This window comes from Glandiceps talaboti, chromosome 6, assembly GCF_964340395.1.
Source record: "Glandiceps talaboti chromosome 6, keGlaTala1.1, whole genome shotgun sequence".
Lineage (NCBI taxonomy): Eukaryota > Metazoa > Hemichordata > Enteropneusta > Spengelidae > Glandiceps > Glandiceps talaboti.
In genome coordinates this window covers 4,365,665-4,385,219 of record NC_135554.1, presented here as the reverse complement: position 1 = coordinate 4,385,219, position 19,555 = coordinate 4,365,665, and the positions used below count along the sequence as shown (strand labels likewise).

The window sequence follows — 19,555 nt, the reverse complement described above, 5'->3', positions numbered from 1 at the left end:
AGTGTGCGTGTGCACAACGACAAACAATTATTGACAAGTGTTGTCATTGAGTTGCTGTGCATTGTTTGTATGGGGCTAAACTTTCTAAAGATTAATGTTGACTAATTTACAACGGTTTACAATTACCCTCTGCAATGCCTTCATTTCCGTACTGTACAGTTGACGAATAAGATCGTTGACTGAGGGAATCCATAAAGCAGCATTGATACATTACATACCTCAGTGTGTCACGTAATCTTCCGATAATTACAGTTGGCCGTCAATATTCATAATCAGGAAGGGGACACAGTATCTCCACATGTATGACCGCCACTTTTCATGATATGACTTTGGAGCTTTCAAAGTGCAGTGCGCCTCGTACGGTGGTGACCCGAAGATATAGGTCATAGTTCCCCAATCCCAATACGTACGTTATTCTTATCCAACAACATGGCGGAAAACCTCGATTTTCCTCTCCACAGAAGTGTATTTCACGGCAACCTCCGACAAGTTTCACAACTCCTCAGGGTCCATGATGTCTCACAAAAGGACATACACGGTAAGATCGGGCCGTAATGCTATATTCCTTGGTCTTTTACTATAAAATGTCCGACAACGTATTTGTAAACATATGTCGGTACATAAAACACACGACTCCAGTTATGGACCTACCTGTCCATATAGCATAACAACACTGTATATTTTATAATGATTTGAAAGTTCACCCAAATATTACATATCAATCATTTATCCTTTTATCAAGGCGTGTTCCAGAAAGGAATACCAGCGTTGTCGTTATTTTACATCAGTTTTTTATCCAGTTTTCAACCTGTGAAATATGTAACACGTTTACCTGCAGTGGGTACTGTACAGATGTATCATGTAGTCTTTTTAAATGTAATCGGTGTCTCGTGTAGAAATTTGGGTTACTGTTAGTGTTTAATGTCATTTCAAATAACCAATTTTCATTAAAATGTGGTCTTTTATTCATTAAATAAATGAAATCAGACTTTTTTTGGAAAAATAGAAAGTTGATATATATTATATGATAACTTCCTGTCAATGTAAACAAACCTAACAGCGACACACTCGGTAAACGTAACTTGGTTAAAATTTAATGGGTTTGACAAATGCTAAGTCTAGTCAACCCCACAGCCCCTCTATCATAATACTATTACAGAGGCACTGTTTCTGGTTTATATATCACCTGATATATTTTTTAAAAAATATACAAAAATGAGTTTTCAGCATTGAATATAATCAGGGAGTTATATCAACCAATCAAACCGGAGAGTTATATCAACCAATCAAACCAGAGAGTTATAAAGCATTTTAGAGATATTTGTTTTCAAATTAAAGAGGTAATTGCTACAAAAAGAAAGTAATTCCGGGGATAGTTGTGAAATTTAAAATGTTAAAAATATTATTAATGTATTTATTTATTTTGGCATCTAAAAATTTAGCGAAATGGCAATTTAGAACATGCCAGGCATACATTAATTTGTCAGACTTGCACATGGGAAATTAGACATTTGTAAATTTAAAAAAACAAAAACTCCTCTGTTTGGCCACTGTGGTTTGACCCACCATTGCAGTACAACTGTTGTTGACACAGTGTTTGGCCAATGTGGTTTGACCCACCATTGCAGTACAACTGTTGTTGACACAGTGTTTGGCCACTGTGGTTTGACCCACCATTGCAGTACAACTGTTGTTGACACAGTGTTTGGCCACTGTGGTTTGACCCACCATTGAAGTATAACTGTTGTTGACACAGTGTTTGGCCACTGTGGTTTGACCCACCATTGCAGTATAACTGTTGTTGACACAGTGTTTGGCCACTGTGGTTTGACCCACCATTGCAGTATAGCTGTTGTTGACACAGTGTTTGGCCACTGTAGTTTGACCCACCATTGCAGTATAACTGTTGTTGACACAGTGTTAGGCCAATGTGGTTTGACCCACCATTGCAGTACAACTGTTGTTGACACAGTGCAGTCATAAGGGTTACACATGTAGAATTATTCTTTTATTGCTGACAAACTTTTTTCTATACTTCAACCAGACAACCATTATTCACACCTCAATGTTAATACTGAACCAGAGCTCTGCACTGAACCAGGCCTTTAGCTTTGATTTACAATAAAATTTGTAGAATTTGTAGAAAGTATACTTCCTGTCCAAGATTGGATGCATATATGTACAGATGTTTTGTGAGTGTGTAGGAATCTTGAGAAGGTTGAACATGTCATGGAATTTATAAAGTGTTATTGCATAACACCCACTGTCAATCTTGTCAATGAGTACTGATATTTTGTACATATGGTGAATGACTCATCAATTTTAAACAAATTGTGAAGAAAAGCTGACAGAAGTAACTTGATATAGGCAATTGTGAAGCAAAATTGAGACAATATATCATATTAATGATGGCATTGTGGTGATAGGGAAGAAATGTGAATATTATCATTTTGAAATTAGTTTGTAACTGAACAAACATTTTCTACAATGTATCCCATTTGAAACCTCCATCCCATCCCCCCATCCCTATGCCATTCCCACCCTATCACACATCATGAACTGTTTCACCCCCATACAGGAAAATCCTACATAACTGTGCCATCCCCTTACATGAACTGTCTAACCCCCATACAGGAGAGTCTTACATGAACTGTCTAACCCCATACCATACAGTACAGGGGAGTCCTTCTACATTTCATTGCATTTAGTAATTACAAGAATATGAGTGTGAATAGTCATGAAAACAATTATAGACCAGTTAGCTGACAACACTATGAAATGTTAATACTGTAATCAAGTCGAAATGCTCTAAGGCGAGACTTATAGCAATTTACATGTACATTATTTTAGACAAAGACAGCAACATTACATAATTGTACACAGAACAAAAGAAAGTGGCACACAATGTAACACATTAAATGTATTTATAACTATCATTGTTAATACCAGAAACATGCTACATGTATTCATGTATTGATTGATTACACAGTACTTACTTCCTATACAGCAATTAATGAAATAAAGTCAGTTGTCAAAGTGGTATTTACATTTTAGAAGTTTCCTATTACAGTTGTATCATTTAAATTAATCAAATTACAATTAAAAGGAACTATGATTACTATTTGTTTTAAGTAGTCATTTTCTGATTGTAATATCTAAATATCATTACAATGAAATATACCATAATATAGAAAGAATGATGCACAAATGCTATAGTTTTCCTAGATGAGATGTGAACATTAGACTGCCAAATACCTATACTGTACATGTACTAGACTAGAATTCAGTTGACTTGTGTGGGGATTTTTGCTCTTTTCTAAGTCCATCCCCTACCATTGGATTCTAGGCTAACACACGTATGATGCATGATGTCTTTGGGTTGTGACTTAGAATAATATTTGCTGCATTTACTGATTTCCTTGTTCTGGAAAAATAAACACTTTGGCAAAAATGTGTTGTTTGTCACTTGATCCTCTGCTCACTGAAAATAAACTTTGTGGAGAATGAGTGATACAGTATGTTGTGAAAATGAAATTTCTCAGTAATTGAGAATTCCAAATTCATACAGTTTCCATTCATCATGTGGTCCTAACCAAACCTACATATGGTATGTTAGTGAATATTGTTTTATACATTTATGTACCTTGGTATGCAAGTGAATATTGTTTTATACATTTATGTACCTTGGTATGTAAGTGAATATTGTTTTATACATTTATGTACCTTGGTATGTAAGTGAATATTGTTTTATACATTTATGTACCTTGGTATGTAAGTGAATATTGTTTTATACATTTATGTACCTTAGTGTGTAAGTGAATATTGTTTATATACATTTATGTACCTTGGTATGTAAGTGAATATTGTTTATATACATTTATGTACCTTGGTATGTAAGTGAATATTGTTTTATATATATTTATGTACCTTGGTATGTAAGTGAATATTGTTTTATACATTTATGTACCTTGGTATGTAAGTGAATATTGTTTTATACATTTATGTACCTTGGTATGTAAGTGAATATTGTTTTATACATTTATGTACCTTGGTATGTAAGTGAATATTGTTTTATACATTTATGTACCTTGGTGTGTAAGTGAATATTGTTTTATACATTTATGTACCTTGGTATGTAAGTTAATATTGTTTTATACATTTATGTACCTTGGTATGTAAGTGAATATTGTTTAATACATTTATGTACCTTGGTATGTAAGTGAATATTGTTTTATACATTTATGTACCTTGGTATGTAAGTGAATATTGTTTATATACATTTATGTACCTTGGTATGTAAGTTAATATTGTTTTATACATTTATGTACCTTGGTGTGTAAGTGAATATTGTTTAATACATTTATGTACCTTGGTATGTAAGTTAATATTGTTTTATATACATTTATGTACCTTGGTATGTAAGTGAATATTGTTTTATACATTTATGTACCTTGGTATATAAGTGAATATTGTTTTATACATTTATGTACCTTGGTATGTAAGTGAATATTGTTTTATACATTTATGTACCTTGGTATATAAGTGAATATTGTTTTATACATTTATGTACCTTGGTGTGTAAGTGAATATTGTTTTATACATTTATGTACCTTGGTATGTAAGTGAATATTGTTTAATACATTTATGTACCTTGGTATGTAATTGAATATTGTTTAATACATTTATGTACCTTGGTATGTAAGTGAATATTGTTTTATACATTTATGTACCTTGGTGTGTAAGTGAATATTGTTTTATACATTTATGTACCTTGGTGTGTAAGTGAATATTGTTTTATACATTTATGTACCTTGGTATGTAAGTGAATATTGTTTTATACATTTATGTACCTTGGTATGTAAGTGAATATTGTTTAATACATTTATGTACCTTGGTATGTAAGTGAATATTGTTTAATACATTTATGTACCTTGGTGTGTAAGTGAATATTGTTTTATACATTTATGTACCTTGGTGTGTAAGTGAATATTGTTTTATACATGTATGTACCTTGGTGTGTAAGTGAATATTGTTTTATACATTTATGTACCTTGGTATGTTAGTGAATATTGTTTAATACATTTATGTACCTTGGTATGTAAGTGAATATTGTTTAATACATTTATGTACCTTGGTATGTTAGTGAATATTGTTTTATACATTTATGTACCTTGGTATGTAAGTGAATATTGTTTAATACATTTATGTACCTTGGTATGTAAGTGAATATTGTTTTATATATTTATGTACCTTGGTATGTAAGTGAATATTGTTCTATACATTTACGTACCTTGGTATGTAAGTGAATATTGTTTTATACATTTATGTACCTTGGTATATAAGTGAATATTGTTTTATACATGTATGTACCTTGGTGTGTAAGTGAATATTGTTTTATACATTTATGTACCTTGGTATGTAAGTGAATATTGTTTTATACATTTATGTACCTTGGTATATAAGTGAATATTGTTTTATACATTTATGTACCTTGGTGTGTAAGTGAATATTGTTTTATACATTTATGTACCTTGGTATGTTAGTGAATATTGTTTTATACATTTATGTACCTTGGTATGTAAGTGAATATTGTTTTATACATTTATGTACCTTGGTATGTTAGTGAATATTGTTTTATACATTTATGTACCTTGGTATGTTAGTGAATATTGTTTAATACATTTATGTACCTTGGTATGTTAGTGAATATTGTTTTATACATTTATGTACCTTGGTATGTAAGTGAATATTGTTTTATACATTTATGTACCTTGGTATGTAAGTGAATATTGTTTAATACATTTATGTACCTTGGTGTGTAAGTGAATATTGTTTTATACATTTATGTACCTTGGTGTGTAAGTGAATATTGTTTTATACATTTATGTACCTTGGTATGTAAGTGAATATTGTTTTATACATTTATGTACCTTGGTATGTAAGTGAATATTGTTTTATACATTTATGTACCTTGGTATGTAAGTGAATATTGTTTTATACATTTATGTACCTTGGTATGTTAGTGAATATTGTTTTATACATTTATGTACCTTGGTATGTAAGTGAATATTGTTTTATACATTTATGTACCTTGGTATGTTAGTGAATATTGTTTTATACATTTATGTACCTTGGTATGTAAGTGAATATTGTTTTATACATATACTGCACCGCAATGCATCCCTGGGAGAACCACCAATTTTTATGCATAGTATATACGACGTGCATGCGTACTAGTCATTGAGCCGCTACACGACAACTTTGCTGATGCTGTGCGAGCTACTAACTGTACATTTAGTGGCTCATAAAACAATGAATATTAAAAACATTCCATAAATAGATACACACTAAACCTATTAAAAAATGATTGAAGTATGCAATATATAAATATAAATAACTAAATATGATGTACTAAGCTTACTTTAGACTCCCAATTGTGAGCTTACAGAGTATTAATCATATGTGTACAGTAAATGTAGGTAACTTTATGAATACCTGTCATTTAATTAGAATCGTCTTAATTAATTGTATAAATTGATAAATGTCAAAATTTTGATTTGAGAAATGATGACTTGATATACAGATTTCATTTGAATTGAAGATACATGTATGCAGTCATAAGGAATGCTAGATTATCAAATGTTGGTCAGATAATAGCTAAAACTGAACGATTTGTCATTTTTGGGTGCTTCCTATAATTGGGACAAAACAGTCTGAAAGACAAAGGGAAATGCCCAAAGTGACAAATCTTTCATTCCTTTAATGACTTGCTACTATGAATGTAGATATTTAATTAGTGAACAATAGTGCATCAGAAACAGTGAATTTTTCATTCTGTACAATAACAAATTGAAACTTTAAGTTGTTGAAGTCAGTCAGAAGGAAACAAAATGACTTTATCCAATGATCAGATGTCCTAGTATAAGTTAGCTTTGTTCTTCATTGGACAGTAGTTATTTCAATCCTATGAATTCTAGATATGAGAATGAACTAACATAATAATGGATGTGTCCTTGGTTGAATTTACAATAAATACATGTATCATGTACAATCCTTTCAAAAATATATGAATAAGTGAGGGCTTTTCTTTGAAAGTCATAACATCTCATTTTTTACATGTAGCAGTATTATTTTTAAGAATTATATTTTCATGTAGTATGTGTTTATGAAATGTTCCCAGGTTGTCTGACAAATTTGATCAAAGCACTGTTACACCCAGGTTGCATTGCCCTAATTCTTCTTTCATTTTCTATGTCATGTTCTGTTTCATTTTCCTTTGTAAACCGACAAACATTTCTATAAATATCCTTGCAGCTTTCATATCTTTGAAGGATACACTGTCAGGGGCAAATAACAGCCAGGCCTGAGAGACAAAAAAAAATATTATTACAAAGGGAAAACTTACAAAATTAACATCACAGCTGGCAAAAATATAGTCTTTAGGCCCAATAAAAAAGTACCACTGTGATCCTTAGTTTAAGCCTCCAACCGTAAACAGGGTTTTTTTAACATTTAAATAAAAAAGATAAGAAATTCTTTGTCTTCTTGACCTTCATAAACACCTGTTTTCTTTCCCCAGCAATGTCTACATATTTCATTACAGAAGGGATATTCTGACCAACAAGTGTGTCCCTGCTAATGATAGCCTAATTTTGTTGTTGGGTCAGTGTGATAAAAACTGGCATTTCTTGTGAGTCACCACATACATGTAGTAAGAGATAGGGGAACACTAAATTTTGGTGCGTCACACGAAACTGTGTGTGTCAGTGGTGCATCAAATTGGCCTACAGGGCACACTGCTGACCAACATTTTGAGTCAATTACAAAGATAAAATGAAATGAAATAAAATCCTGTGTTACCTACACTTTTCTGAGGCCAATTAGAAACACAATTGTTTTTTCGCCTAATGAAAACTTAAGAACAATACTAAAAAAAATGCACTAGGAAAAAAGGGTGGAAATTAAAATGTCACCATTTGGTCTCAAATAATGTTAGTTTTGAAGCCTGTGCACTTTGCTGTACAATATACATGTATAGAAATGCTAGCAAGCAAATGAATCTATTGATATATGTAATATAGTCTTGCTATAATGAAATAATGTTACATCTATCCACCACTTGGATAAAAAGGAAGTTATCAAATTGGATTACATTGATAGGATGTATTCTGTTTTTGATTTGCAGGAAATACACCACTTCACTTAGCTGTGATGCTAGGCCATAAAGGTATGTAGAGTAATTTAATACTCCATTCAAATCACACAATTACGTCAAACTTTATGTATACAGCGTATATTTGAATAGTGTTCGTTTGCACTTATTACTGTGTGTTATTGAATGAAGCAAGGCATGGTATTTGTATCGCATATCATTATGTAAATTTCTATCATTTGTTTACTTGAAATGAAAGTGTAACAGGAACCGTGTCAATTTCGAAACATTTGCAGGTGTTTCTGTAAAACCCAATGTTTGAATTGTATGGTCCTTGATTACTGCTGTCTTATCAGTGGAAGCAAACAGATTAAATATCATTTTTTGAAATGAATGTTGTGGCCAGGAACCATGATTCTGTGAACCCCAATGTTTGAGTCCTACGATCTTAGGGTACTACTCTATTCTCAGTGTAGCCATGCATATATCTTGGATAACTCTACTGTCTTATCAGTATTATTATGAATATATAGATTTCAATAGGAAATATGGAATCATATCCATTTCAAGATATTTCACGTGTTTTGTTAAACCCCACCATTTGGAGCCAATGGAGCCATTGGAATTAAATATTGTAAAGCACTTTGACAGAGTGAGAAAGCACTATATAAAAACCAACATGATTATTATTATTATCGTAAATATCATTGTGTAACTTTACATTTTTTTTACTGGACATGAAAAATGTTAAAGCCTGGAACCATGTCTTTTCAAAATGTTCAAGTGTTTGCTAAGATTAACGTGAACATCGATTAAAAAATCCCATGTGATTATATGTTGACAGGTGTACAGATAGAACAGAAGGGTGGACAAACACTAGAATACATATATGATTTTATATTGACTAGTGTAGGGATAGAACAGAAGGGTGGACAAACACTAGAATACATATATGATTTTATATTGACAAGTGTAGGGATAGAACAGAAGGGTGGACAAACACTAGATATATGATTTTATATTGACAGGTGTAGGGATAGAACAGAAGGGTGGATAAACACTAGAATACATATATGATTTTATATTGACAGGTGTAGGGATAGAACAGAAGGGTGGATAAACACTAGAATACATATATGATTTTATATTGACAAGTGTAGGGATAGAACAGAAGGGTGGACAAACACTGGAATACATATATGATTTTATATTGACAAGTGTAGGGATAGAACAGAAGGGTGGATAAACACTAGAATACATATATGATTTTATATTGACAAGTGTAGGGATAGAACAGAAGGGTGGATAAACACTAGAATACATATATGATTTTATATTGACAGGTGTAGGGATAGAACAGAAGGGTGGACAAACACTAGAATACATATATGATTTTATATTGACAGGTGTAGGGATAGAACAGAAGGGTGGACAAACACTGGAATACATATATGATTTTATATTGACAGGTGTAGGGATAGAACAGAAGGGTGGACAAACACTGGAATACATATATGATTTTATATTGACAGGTGTAGGGATAGAACAGAAGGGTGGACAAACACTAGAATACATATATGATTTTATATTGACAAGTGTAGGGATAGAACAGAAGGGTGGACAAACACTGGAATACATATATGATTTTATATTGACAAGTGTAGGGATAGAACAGAAGGGTGGACAAACACTGGAATACATATATGATTTTATATTGACAAGTGTAGGGATAGAACAGAAGGGTGGACAAACACTAGAATACATATATGATTTTATATTGACAAGTGTAGGGATAGAACAGAAGGGTGGACAAACACTGGAATACATATATGATTTTATATTGACAGGTGTAGGGATAGAACAGAAGGGTGGACAAACACTGGAATACATATATGATTTTATATTGACAAGTGTAAGGATAGAACAGAAGGGTGGACAAACACTGGAATACATGATGTATATAGAGAGTACATGTACTCCAGGGGTGAACAAATCATTTTGTGAACTGGTGGTCCCCAGACCAGTGCCTTAAAAAATCCAGTGGTCCTGCTGAAAGAATTAGTGGTACAAGGTACAATTTGTGTGGTCCGCCACAAAAAATCCAGGACCAGTGGATTTGTTCACCCCTGTACTCTATGAATCATTTACAAAAATAAGTAGTGAATATTTGCTTGATTTCATTTTCACAATATCACAAAATGAATGTATCTGTTATAATTCAAATTTAGGATAAAATTGATTATATTGTATGGTAAGATAACAAGGTAATGAATGGTAATCATAATATAATTACATTTCTAAGTAAAATGTATTTCACTGACATTTCGTTCTAGAGGCAAAACGATATTATTATTAATAAGAAAATAAAGTGAACACTAAATTTAGGGGAAAGATTTTAGGTATTGTATTTCACAATGTGCACATTACAAATAAATGACTTGTTGTTTTAATAACAATAGACAAAACAGACTGTGTTTAAATGTGATGTAACACAAAAGTAGCTGAATAAATTTCAAGTAAAAAATCTCAAATACCCAAAATGTTGATGCCTCTGTGGCTCAATATTGTTGTCATACTGAAAGTATTACATACATGTAAGATGGTTAGAAAGTGTGACAGCAAGTATATTCTGTATCAGTACAGAAACCTTTGCAGTCTTTGTCATACTCAAGTACATGTATACCTTTGGGCAATATTTATATTATAATATCTCTTTGTCTCTTTCACCATGTTAGGTTCGTTGTACTCAGAGTCTCTGACATCACCTAATGTATAAACCAATCTCTATAAATGTATATAGCATATCAAAATAGCAAGATTTATACTGACTTTAGACTGGTCATTGTATACCATCTTTATATTGTTTATTTCAACTGAATCTCAGTACTCATAGTGAGTCAAAACCTTCAAAATTTTCATTATATTTCACGAATTTGTCATAAATTATTAAAGCTTGAACTATTCATTGTGAGAATAAATGTTCATGGACTCTGAACATCAGCAAAAATTTGGAATTGGTTTCCAAGAAATGCTTTGACGAGGAGTAGACATGTTCATTGTATTAATGCCCAATATTTGTCTTCATTGGCAAGGAAATATGTAGGATAAGTGATTGTTATGTCTCAGTTTTTACTCATTTGCAACCCTTGAATGTATGTCATGCATAATTTCCTCAGCAGAACTACGTTTGAGTTGTGTAAGAAAAATTATTGGATAATAATATAATGAGAACACACTCGGTGTCCTTATAAGTGTTTGAACTATTCCAGAACATAGTCTTGCTTGTAGACAGAGTAAGTTTAGGACTTGATTCTGACATTGTCCATTCTACACAGAGAAGGAAAGGGAACAATATCAGAATTATGTCCTGACTTACTCCATTTGCTAGCCAGAGTAACATGTAGATAACTTCATCTATATATGTGTCTTGTACAATGTCAAATCGTACACACAGTATGAATCACGGCCTACTACATTGTATGTTTATACTAAAATGATAAATTCAATCATTTGATTATTCTATATCCAAATATAACATGTTGACATTGTTGTTTACATTATATTATTAAATATATTAACAATCTTCAACTCTCATCAATTTTGCTCTACAGTATAATTAGGTTATTTCCCCATATTTGTTATCCATTCAACTGAGTAATAAACATGACACAAGGGTAGTGTCACTTACATGTATCTTATATATGTTACATGTATTACCCTGTCTATACTCTAAGTAATCAACTGAGATACAAAATGTATTAAGGCCAAAACAATATAAAGTTTGTATAGTTTCCTTGTGTATTATCGTAGTTCATCAACATACATTGTTGTATCTGAAGAGACTCACTTCATATCATAAAGTGCTAAAACTTCACATACGTTTAAAGTGCTTTTAACTTAGATTTCCCAAATGAGTAACATTACTTGATAAAAAAAGGTATTCTAACAACCCCTTGGGAAGTAATGTCCTAGTCATTTGATCAAACAGAATTGTGTAGAAGTACCACTGGAGAATTGGCAATTGGTTTCAAGATACAATCAGTGTCACTGTGCTCATGATAAATGACTTACTTAATTGTACATGACAACTAGTGATGTGCCGACCTGGAGATCTTTTCTTACAAAGGACACAGACAATGTTGGTCACTGCAACAAGCAACATACATGTAGGATGTGAACTCCAGATATAGCACAGTGCTTCAAGATATTTTGCTGAAATGAACCTCGACTCTAAATCTCTATCTCACTGCAACTAGCAATGTTATAAGTTATTTTACTGCATATGACATTGACTTTAAATCTCTATGTCACTGCAACTAGCAATGTTATATGTTTTTTGACTGCATGTGACATTGACTCTAAATCTCTATCTCACTGCAACTAGACAGAGACTATGGATATACCAATAATTCTGGAAAAAGACATTAATTGTTTCCATTTTCTGGTCAGTTACATGTATTTGTATATTAATCATATTTCCATCTGATAACAGTGGATGTACAATGTACATCTACATGTAGTATTATACCATGCACAAGCCAAGGTATTGGCTTTGAACAGAAAATATGGATATATATATATATATATATATATATATATATATATATATATATATATATATATATATATATATATATATATATATATATATATATATATATATATATATATATATATATATATATATATATATATATATATATATATATATATATATATGATATACCTTGTTCATTGTACATGTAAGTCACAAAAACCCGTGTCTTTATCACAGATTCTGAGTTGCTCAAAATATGGGTTAAAACATTCCAAATCACCATTAATTTTCCCAATATTTAATAAATGATGGAGGTGTTATGATTATATTATTCCCTAATATTTTTCTTCATTCAACCAAAAAGTCCTCGTGACCTAACGGTTTGTCACTAAGAGTCTATCAACTCATACTGACAAGGCCCCTTAGGTCACTCATATTTTCCTTGGCTGACCTAAGAAAAATAGGGAGTAAGATCTAAGTGGACAAATATATACCTGATAGCTTTGAACAAGGTTGTAAGTTTTGTAAGTATTCATGTGTTAAAGACTACTTCGGCCAAAAAAACAAAAACAACTGACATATCACTTAAATGCCCACCCCACCCCCATCAATCTTTTTTTTTTACATGTTTGTCCTGCCAATGCAGTCTACAGATCTGGGGTTAAAACATAAAAATAACCCTCCCTCAGTGTTGCAGCCAGAGGGGGTTTTAGGGTCATTTGCCACACATTTTTTGGACCTGACCCACAATTTAGAAAGTGACGGGTCATAGATGACCCACACTAAAATTGTATGCAAATATGTTTAGCAACATGACCACGCCTATAGCAACAGCAAATGATAGCATATATTGAATAGATAACAACAGAGTTAGATAGGCAACTGCATAATCATACAGCATGGATCAGCATGTGGGTAAATATTTTTATAAACTGGTGCTCTTTTTCATAATGTCCCAAACAAAATTTATGATGACCCAGAAAAATGAAAGTCTCGAGACACTATGTCCCACTCTTTCAAAAGGCTAGCTGTAACACTGCTCCCTACATTAATTGCTTCAGTAAAGGCAACTGAAGAGCCAATCTTGAACAAGCAAATGACATCTGCCCCCATATACACTCTTGCTCTAAAGTACTAAATAAAAAGAACAGTAACTGTCATTAATAGTAGACTGGGTGACAGGTTTGACAATTAATAAAAAAGAAAAAAAAATGTGTGTCATAATGCCACTGGACAAAATGTCCTGACCAGAGACAATTTTTTTTTTTGGCCTTACATGTACCAGTATGACATTGTGTAAAAGTTTGTATGCAGTGCTTTGTTAGGCATATAACAGATGTGTGAAGTACATATGTAGGTCATTTTTCATCTCTGCAAGTTTAAGCCTGGTTGATTTCCAACGAGAAAAAAGTATATCTTGGCACTTGTACAAGGTTCATACACTCCTGGAAACTTCTGAAAAATCCTAAAATTTCAAAGGACAATCAACTCCTGAAAAATTAATCAACTGAGTGATCAACTTTTTATACTGCTGTAAAGTGTTGATTGTTGAAAAAAAATGTTTTGCAATGAGTTTTCCATATATTTCATGCATTTACAACATGTATTCCACTGGCCAACACTCCCAGAAAATGACCGAATCTGATCGGAATACTCCTGGAAAACTGCTGGAAAAAGTCCTGTGATTTTTTTGTATGAACTATATGTACATGTATACTGTGGTATTCTGTCCATCTTTGTAACCCAAAGTAATGATGGGACCTCAGTGTCCAAAGTTACCATGGTTACATGTAGGTATTATAAATCTAGTGCATAGTATTGTACATGGTGTATCTAGAGTTGCTTTATATAAAGTAAGTGTATACATGTACATGTACATAGAGATTTCACACTTTATTGAGATATCATACACATTGTATTGTATTACATAGAGTACCTTGTCAAATCTAATGCAACATGACTCATTGAAAGTTAACTAATAGTACTATAGTAGTAACTCAAAGCAGTTGTATACTGGTACACACTTATACATTGTATGGTGAGTCCACACCAAAGTTTTGTGGGTTTTTTTTGTTTTTTTTTGGGGGGGGGTTGTTTTCTTTTGTTTTGGGTTTGTTTGTTGTTGTGTTTTTTTTTGGGGGGGAGTTGGTAATGGTTGAGGCATCAGATAAAAAAATCATTCATTTATAGCAAGTGCAAGTATCAACCTCAAGCATATGTATACATTTTGTGTGGCTTTGGCTGCAAGTGTGTGTGTGTGTGTGTGTGTGTGTGTGTGTGTGTGTGTGTGTGTGTGTGTGTGTGTGTGTGTATGTGTGTGTGTGTGTGTGTGTGTGTGTGTGCAGTGTCTTAGTTTCTATATAATACTGATGTTGTGATGATTTCTTGTTATACATGATATTACTAAAACAATCCAATTGTTCTTGTGTGTCCAACTGAAATGCTAGAGCCTGACAGGCTGTACTCTGTACAGTTTAAGTGATTATAAAATATATGTATTTCCATACTAAAGTACAATAACAGAAATTCTTTATGTGAAATATATATAGGACAGAAAAACAGTCAGATGTGAACTAGACCCATTTGAAAAATATTAACTATCAGTGGCTACTCCACTAGAAACTAAACCATTATATAAATCATGGTAGGATACCAACTCTGTGTACATTTTATGTGTACACTGTCATTGAGTGTAAGTCACATTGACAGGGAAGTAACAATTTATGATGTACAGGGTGTTGCTAATGGCTCATTGTTATTAATTGATTAAAATGGATGGTATATATTTACCACAGGACCACAACCATTAATTTATTCTGTTCAAATAGTCAGGATAGTCCAAATGTAATGACTGCACAGAGTGCAGTAAAGTGACAGCTCACATCAAATTTATTGTATGTGTTTGTGGATATTGATAATTAGGGTCAATGCCAAGTGTGTGTGTGAGATAGCTGTAACCAAACAGTTTGGTGATAGAAGGGCTAGGAATGAATGAATGGATGGATGGATGGATGGATGGATGGACGGACGGACGGGTGGATGGTTGTGTGGGTGGATGGATGGATGGACAGATGGACGGGTGTGTGGGTGGATGGATGGATGGATGGATGGATGGATGGACAGACGGACGGACAGGTGGGTAGATGGATGGATGGATGGATATACAGATAGATCTTATATCGGTATGTATGACATGTATGACATTGATCACAATGGAAAGAACTTTTTGAAACACCAAGCTAGCACTGGACTAACACAGTGGTGCTAATACCAGGCTAGCACTGAACTAACAGGGTGGTGCTAACACCAGGCTAGCACTGGACTTTTACAGTGGTGCTAACACCAAGCTAGCACTGGACTAACACAGTGGTGCTAATACCAGGCTAGCACTGAACTAACAGGGTGGTGCTAACACCAGGCTAGCACTGGACTATTACAGTGGTGCTAACACCAGACTAGCACTGGACTAACAGGGTGGTGCTAACACCAGGCTAGCACTGGACTAGCACAGTGGTGCTAACACCAGACTAGCACTGAACTAATACAGTGGTGCTAACACCAGACTAGCACTGGACTAACAGGGTGGTGCTAACACCAGGCTAGCACTCGACTAGCACAGTGGTGCTAACACCAGACTAACACCAGACTAGCACTGAACTATTACAGTGGTGCTAACACCAGACTAGCACTGGACTAACAGGGTGGTGCTAACACCAGGCTAGCACTCGACTAGCACAGTGGTGCTAACACCAGACTAGCACTGAACTATTACAGTGGTGCTAACACCAGGCTAGCACTGAACTAACACAGTGGTGCTAACACCAGACTAGCACTGAACTATTACAGTGGTGCTAACACCAGGCTAGCACTGAACTATTACAGTGGTGCTAACACCAGGCTAGTACTGGACTAACACAGTGGTGCTAACACCAGGCTAGCACTGAACTATTACAGTGGTGCTAACACCAGGCTAGTACTGGACTAACACAGTGGTGCTAACACCAGGCTAGCACTGAACTATTACAGTGGTGCTAACACCAGGCTAGCACTGAACTATTACAGTGGTGCTAACACCAGGCTAGTACTGGACTATTACAGTGGTGCTAACACCAGGCTAGTACTGGACTATTACAGTGGTGCTAACACCAGGCTAGTACTGGACTATTACAGTGGTGCTAACATCAGACTAGCACTGAACTAACACAGTGGTGCTAACACCATACTAGCACTGGACTATTACAGTGGTGCTAACACCAGACTAGCACTGGACTATTACAGTGGTGCTAACACCAGACTAGCACTGGACTATTACAGTGGTGCTAACACCAGACTAGTACTGAACTATTACAGTGGTGCTAACACCAGACTAGCACTGAACTATTACAGTGGTGCTAACACCAGGCTAGCACTGAACTAACACAGTGGTGCTAACATCAGACTAGTACTGGACTAACACAGTGGTGCTAACACCAGGCTAGTACTGAACTATTACAGTGGTGCTAACATCAGACTAGCACTGAACTAACACAGTGGTGCTAACACCAGGCTAGTACTGGACTATTACAGTGGTGCTAACACCAGGCTAGCACTGGACTATTACAGTGGTGCTAACACCAGGCTAGCACTGGACTATTACAGTGGTGCTAACACCAGGCTAGCACTGGACTATTACAGTGGTGCTAACACCAGACTAGCACTGGACTATTACAGTGGTGCTAACACCAGACTAGCACTGGACTATTACAGTGGTGCTAACACCAAGCTAGCACTGAACTAACACAGTGGTGCTAACACCAGACTAGCACTGGACTATTACAGTGGTGCTAACACCAGACTAGTACTGAACTATTACAGTGGTGCTAACACCAGGCTAGCACTGGACTAACACAATGGTGCTAACACCAGACTAGCACTGGACTATTACAGTGGTGCTAACACCAGGCTAGTACTGGACTAACACAGTGGTGCTAACACCAGGCTAGCACTGAACTAACACAGTGGTGCTAACACCAGACTAGCACTGAACTATTACAGTGGTGCTAACACCAGACTAGTACTGGACTATTACAGTGGTGCTAACACCAGACTAACACCAGACTAGCACTGAACTATTACAGTGGTGCTAACACCAGACTAGCACTGGACTATTACAGTGGTGCTAACACCAGACTAGTACTGGACTATTACAGTGGTGCTAACATCAGACTAGCACTGAACTAACACAGTGGTGCTAACACCAGGCTAGTACTGGACTATTACAGTGGTGCTAACACCAGGCTAGCACTGGACTATTACAGTGGTGCTAACACCAGGCTAGCACTGGACTATTACAGTGATGCTAACACCAGGCTAGCACTGGACTATTACAGTGGTGCTAACACCAGACTAGCACTGGACTATTACAGTGGTACTAACACCAGACTAGCACTGGACTATTACAGTGGTGCTAACACCAGGCTAGCACTGAACTAACACAGTGGTGCTAACACCAGACTAGCACTGGACTATTACAGTGGTGCTAACACCAGACTAGTACTGAACTATTACAGTGGTGCTAACACCAGGCTAGCACTGGACTAACACAGTGGTGCTAACACCAGACTAGCACTGGACTATTACAGTGGTGCTAACACCAGGCTAGTACTGGACTAACACAGTGGTGCTAACACCAGGCTAGCACTGAACTAACACAGTGGTGCTAACACCAGACTAGCACTGGACTATTACAGTGGTGCTAACACCAGACTAGTACTGGACTATTACAGTGGTGCTAACACCAGACTAACACCAGACTAGCACTGAACTATTACAGTGGTGCTAACACCAGACTAGCACTGGACTATTACAGTGGTGCTAACACCAGACTAGTACTGGACTATTACAGTGGTGCTAACACCAGACTAGCACTGGACTATTACAGTGGTGCTAACACCAGGCTAGCACTGGACTATTACAGTGGTGCTAACACCAGACTAGCACTGGACTATTACAGTGGTGCTAACATCAGACTAGCACTGGACTATTACAGTGGTGCTAACACCAGACTAGCACTGGACTATTACAGTGGTGCTAACACCAGACTAGCACTGGACTATTACAGTGGTGCTAACACCAGACTAGCACTGGACTATTACAGTGGTGCTAACACCAGACTAGCACTGGACTATTACAGTGGTGCTAACACCAGACTAGCACTGGACTATTACAGTGGTGCTAACACCAGACTAGCACTGGACTATTACAGTGGTGCTAACACCAGACTAGCACTGGACTATTACAGTGGTGCTAACACCAGACTAGCACTGGACTATTACAGTGGTGCTAACACCAAGCTAGCACTGAACTAACACAGTGGTGCTAACACCAGACTAGCACTGGACTATTACAGTGGTGCTAACACCAGACTAGTACTGAACTATTACAGTGGTGCTAACACCAGGCTAGCACTGGACTAACACAGTGGTGCTAACACCAGACTAGCACTGGACTATTACAGTGGTGCTAACACCAGGCTAGTACTGGACTAACACAGTGGTGCTAACACCAGGCTAGCACTGAACTAACACAGTGGTGCTAACACCAGACTAGCACTGGACTATTACAGTGGTGCTAACACCAGACTAGTACTGAACTATTACAGTGGTGCTAACACCAGGCTAGCACTGGACTAACACAGTGGTGCTAACACCAGACTAGCACTGGACTATTACAGTGGTGCTAACACCAGGCTAGTACTGGACTAACACAGTGGTGCTAACACCAGGCTAGCACTGAACTAACACAGTGGTGCTAACACCAGACTAGCACTGAACTATTACAGTGGTGCTAACACCAGACTAGTACTGGACTATTACAGTGGTGCTAAC

The 19,555-nt window shown here is 35.4% G+C and overlaps 1 protein-coding gene across 1 annotated transcript in view; it reads left to right on the top strand.

Moving 5' to 3' along the window:
* Positions 1-429: 429 nt before the first annotated feature.
* Positions 430-19,555, top strand: part of LOC144436420 (ankyrin repeat domain-containing protein 13C-like) — a 54,859-nt gene continuing 35,733 nt past the window's right edge. Inside the window, exons 1-2 of the mRNA XM_078125217.1 lie at positions 430-538; positions 8,186-8,227. Of these exons, the coding sequence (XP_077981343.1) occupies positions 430-538; positions 8,186-8,227 (151 nt within the window). The remainder of the gene's footprint in view (positions 539-8,185; positions 8,228-19,555) is intronic.